The sequence below is a fragment of the Hyposmocoma kahamanoa genome, unplaced genomic scaffold (assembly GCF_003589595.1).
Source record: "Hyposmocoma kahamanoa isolate Upper Pololo Valley unplaced genomic scaffold, ASM358959v1 94, whole genome shotgun sequence".
NCBI classification, from domain to species: domain Eukaryota; kingdom Metazoa; phylum Arthropoda; class Insecta; order Lepidoptera; family Cosmopterigidae; genus Hyposmocoma; species Hyposmocoma kahamanoa.
Genome location: NW_020654878.1, coordinates 5,629,923 through 5,635,473, shown reverse-complemented (window position 1 = coordinate 5,635,473; position 5,551 = coordinate 5,629,923). Strand labels below are relative to the sequence as shown.

The 5,551-nt window shown below is 32.2% G+C and overlaps 1 protein-coding gene across 1 annotated transcript; it reads right to left on the bottom strand.

The window, feature by feature from the left end:
* On the bottom strand, positions 1-2,529 carry LOC113238025. Its single transcript, XM_026474750.1, has 3 exons — positions 2,223-2,529; positions 1,905-2,102; positions 1-507 (listed from the first exon to the last, which is right to left on the bottom strand). The coding sequence occupies exons 1-3, from the start codon at positions 2,518-2,520 to the stop codon at positions 266-268; spliced, it is 738 nt and encodes a 245-aa protein (XP_026330535.1). The 5' UTR covers positions 2,521-2,529; the 3' UTR covers positions 1-265.
* Positions 2,530-5,551: the final 3,022 nt, after the last annotated feature.

Below are 5,551 nucleotides of genomic sequence, written 5' to 3'. Positions count from 1 at the left end.
CCCTGAGACATAACTTTACAAGTCCCATGCGCTACTGCTACTAAAAAATCCTTAAGGAGGTATTTGAATACGCAAAGCACGCCGTGAGTTTGAACCATCCGAAACTCCTCAATTAAACAAATCGTCTTTGCTCTGACCAACCTAAGACCTAAACCTATGAAAACACTTAGTTTAATATACTAACGCACATAATATACGAGTACTACACAGGCATCCTTTGTAAGAACGTAATCAATCCAAAAACCTTTAACGAAAATCCATAAATTCACTGTCCAATCGTTGTAACATCATCATTTTTGAGAATCACAATGTTGTATTCAGCATTTTCTTCCTCCTGATACGCCAATATCTGGTCTGGGTGATTATCTTTGATGTGGTTAAATAAGGACCACTGGTCTTCTTCGGTGCTCTGTATTACTTCTGAACATTCCTTGCATTTGTACTGTCCTTCGCTTTCAAGGTCGAAATAGTATTTGTCAAAGCTAAGTGGTGCTTCTTCTTCTGCTTCTGGAATAGAGAAGATCATATTTCTATGGCTAAGAAGCTGAATACAAGGATAATAATTTTAATCTTCCAAAGTTCGCAATTATGTTATACGTAGGATCCGGATTAATAGGTCGTTAGTAATTACAAATTTTGGATTTAAATAATTGACATTCCTTAATTTGTTTTGTATATAAATAATGATATTTTGAATAAAAAAGTGACTTCTATTTTCCATACTTTTCCTTATATATGTTTAAGCTATATTGCTTTACAAAACTTGCATTAATCAAAAATTTCAATATTACATGATATTTTCGCGTGTTATTTTTTACGTACCTGTGGCTTCTCAAATATGAAAATTAAATAGCTTTGTGTTTTCTCTTACTTAAAAATACCGACGGATAAACAACCATAGCGTTTCAAGTTGGAAATATATATCGAAGATTTCCAGACCGGTCGCTGAGCACAGATGGTTTAATATACTAAAAAATATTAACAGTGTACGGCGAGGAAGATTAGAAGGCAACCTGGACGTGCCATACTCACTTGCGAAGTTATGCAAAGTTAAGTTAGCAGGCTGCAGATTCCCCCGGATTAACAAAAAAAAAAAAAAGCTCCAGTCACATCCTGTGACATCAAAAGATCATTCAAGCCAATACGAGTATAAAGCGTTGTTACGATCGGAGTTTAAATTTAGAAATAAAAAAATACATATAATTGTGTTTTTTACAAAATGGTAGTATGACGTTATATATTTCTATATTAAATATATAATAGTGTTGTGTATATATGTTTAATGTATTATATGTATGCATTATATTTTTATATATATATAATTATTAATCTGTATTGTTCTTATTTTAATGTTCTTTTTCTCTCACTTCCTCGTATTGTTTTTCTTTTATAAGAGACAGGTTATTCAATTTCATTTAAAATTTTTATCCTTATTTTTTGTTTTTATTCTTAATATAATACCTCCATTATCAATAATTATTTTAGTGGATAATTGTAATTGACATATCCAAAAAGTGTTAAACGTATGTTAAGGTTAGAATTGTATTAAGTATGGCTGCTGTTATCCTAAATAAAATAAAATAAAATTAACAATAAGAGGAATGCAAAAGAGAGTAACGAAGAATAAAATTGTCGATTTTAATTGTTGTTTATTTGTAAAAAAGTTGTATTTATCTACATGTTTTTATCTCATTTCAGAATTTTTTGCCCGCATTATATGTACGTACATATTTTGTTTATATCGCATATTTATCCGAGCCCTAGTTATGAGAGTAAGTTCAATGGACATTACCAATACAATGGAAACCACTCAGTAGCAAGCCTGCTCTAAAGAAACCATGCGTTTCATTACAAAGTTTTGCTTCTTAATTTCTATAATAATAATATCTACGGCAATTACTTACTTTCAATACAAGTTTTGCGCGATGTCAAATATTTCATCATGTATTCGTACTGTTTCTTGTGCTGCGTTCTGACGTGTCGCTTCAAATTACGGACACTGTGAGGGTAAATCGATATCAGTTTGTGGCAACCCAAACACATGTACCAATGATTATCTTCAATCACTTCAAAGAAATTCCACAAAGGATTCCATGCTCTTTCTAAAAAGAAAATGTGAACACTTTATAAAGCAATTTCTTAAACAAATGTTAAGGATGTAGTAACAATACACATATTTTCACACACAGATATATGATAAGAAAGATTGTATTGGTACTTACTTCTTCCCGAAATAGGTTTAGTACACAAATATTTAATTTTCTCTTCAAAATTGGGATCAGCTTCATTCAACACGGTTCCACTACCGTCCTGTTTTAATTCGGATTCTGCTTCTTCTTGGTCTGAATCCTCGTCACCTCCTCCTTCAGATTTATTTGTTGTATTTACTCGTTCCACGTCTTCTAAATACTCTTTGGTCTCAGAAGCCGGGATATCTACATTTTCAATCCTGGTACTAACCACATCATTCATTTCCTTATCATAAACACAAGGATGTTTGCTACGAATGTGACGCTTCATATTACCAAAGAGCCCAATTGGTAGATTTAGTATTTCACCACAAATATCGCACTGATACTTTCTGCCACCAATATTGCTGCAGTATTTCTTTGCCCAACATAAGTTTGATTTTGGTCTCCCTAAAAAAAATATAACTTATAAGAAATCATTAATATAGACTTCAATTCCTGTATTAACGGTTCTCACCGCAAGCAGGCTTTTTACAAATAAATTATATCTCAACAAATCACGTTCAGATATTAAATATTTTCTTTAGTAAATGCTAAGGACACAGAAACAATATACATATCTCTATAAACAAATACACCATAACAAACATTGTATTGATACTTACTTCTTTCCGAAACACTTTTAGCACAAACATTTTTAATTTTCTCTTCAGAAATGGGATCAGCTTCATTCAACACGGTTCCACTGCCGGCCTGTTTTAATTCAGATTCTGCCTCTTCTTGGTCTGATTCCTCGTCACCTCCTTCTTCAGATTTATTTGTTGTAAACTGTTCCACGTCTTCTAAATACTCTTTGGTCTCGGAAGCCGGGAGATCTACATTTTCGATCCTGGTACCAACCACATCATTCATTTCCTTATCATAAACACAAGGATGTCTGCTACGAATGTGACGCTTCATATTACCAAAGAGCCCGACTGGCAAAGTTAATATTTTACTACAAATGTTGCACTGGTACTTTCTGGCACCAATATTGCTGCAATATTTCTTTGCCCAACATAAGTTTGATTTTGGTGTCCCTAAAAAAATATAACATATAAGAAATCATTCATGTAGACTTGAATTCGTGTATTAACGGTTTTCACCGCAAACAGGCTTTTTACAAATAAATTCTCTCTCAACAAATCACTTTGAGATATTAAACATTTTCTTTAGTAAATGCTAAGGACAAAGTAACAATACACATATCTCCACAAACAAATACACGATAACAAACATTGTATTGATACTTACTTCTTTCCGAAACACTTTTAGTACAAACATTTTTAATTTTCTCTTCAGAATTGGAATTCGCTTCATTCAACACGGTTCCACTACCGTCCTGTTTTAATTCGGATTCTGCTTCTTCTTGGTCGGAATCATCATCACCTCCTCTTTCAGATTTATTTGTTGTATTTACTCGTTCCACGTCTTCTAAATACTCTTTGGTCTCAGAAGCCGGGATATCTACATTTTCGATCCTGGTACCAACCACATCATTCATTTCCTTATCATAAACACGAGGATGTCTGCTACGAATGTGACGCTTCATATTACCAAAGAGCCCAACTGGCAGAGTTAGTATTTTGCTACAAATGTCGCACTGATACTTTCTGCCACCAATATTGCTGCAGTATTTTTTTGCCCAACATAAGTTTGATTTTGGTCTACCTAAAAAAATGTAACGTATTAGAAGAAATCATTAATGTAAACTTCAATTCGTGCTTTAAAGGTGCTCACCGAAAACAGGTCTTTTTTTCTTTTTCAAACAGGCTTTTTTTTCTTGCATTTTTCGATAAACTTTAGGATGCTTCAAACGCAAATGCCTGGCGATGTTTCTACTCAATATCTTGAAGCAAAGTTTGCAACGTTGTCTAGTCGATCCAAGCTTCTCATAGAATTTCCAAAAGACACTCCTTCCGCTGTTACCTTGGGGACAAAGTAGTATATTTTACATTAATAAATCTATTCCACTTATATATCCATAAAATGGCAAGTTACGATTATTGATTAGTGTGATAAAAACAACGCATTGTGTTGGAAAATTTAATTCAAAGTACAGGATGAAAGTAAATAGAATAAGATCATTACAATGAAATTGACTTAACACTTAATCATCTTTGCCTGAATTCTCCTATGTTCTGCATCCTGCAATATTTGTTATATCACCACAGAACAGTGCATATGACCACGTTGATTATAAAATGTTGTTTACCCGATTGTCATCAACACTGATTTTTCTGCCAGGAGATGTAGTCTTTTACAAGTAATTCCAGATATTAAAAATACTTTGGCTTAGACATATCGACTTAAAATAATATGAGTGCGTAAAAATAATAAACGTTAAGATGATACATTTTTATTTAAAGCCAATATTAAATTTCGTTACTTAACATCCGTGTAAACAAGCAGCATGGTGTATGGACCGCAAATTACTAAAACCCGTTGTTCAATTTCACGAGCACTCTTTCAATGAATGTTATTGTTTCAGTTTAAAATACGTTAACAAATCACAATTTTAAGGTTTTATTTGTAAGTAGTTTTAAGTTATTTACTAATTATAATTGAGAAAAATAAAATAAAGCATTTGTTGAATTACGCACGAAATTAACTTTAATTTCAATCGCTTAATGTTTGTGAGCGGTGGTTCAAATCAAGAATCTAACATTCTAATGACACTCATTACACCTAGCCAGATGTAATATATATATATATATATATATATATATATATTATATATATTATGTGACTCAAACCACGCTCCGCCTCAACTTGCAAAGCAATTCTTGACCGCAATGTCCTTACTCGATTATCTATTATATATTATCGATAACTATACGTTAAAAATCAAGTTGGTTTCAACACTTTCTTACAATGTTATTCACTAATGACACGATCAGGAAGTCATACCAAAATAAATTTAACGGCTTACAGGGTAAAGATTACATTTATTTAGCACTGTTTTCCACATTAATATGCTCAACTAAAATGTCCACAAAGTAGGCTTGGGGGATCAGGTATCTTGTGTCAATGTATGTACCTACCATGATTTAAAAATAATCTGTTTTCGTCTAAACATGATTGTTGTGACGTCATGCTTTTGTGATTATTATAAGTGTATCCGTTAACTATACCTAAACGGTTACCTTTGAATGTGAGTATGGATTTATAAACCAAGCTACCTGAAAAATGAATTCGATAAATAAATAATAAGTATGATATAATGATAATAATTAAGTTTTTAATAGCTAATATTTCATGAAGTAAAAGTGAATAAAATATTCTTTGATTGATACTCTGATAGTAGAACCACTTTGACAATT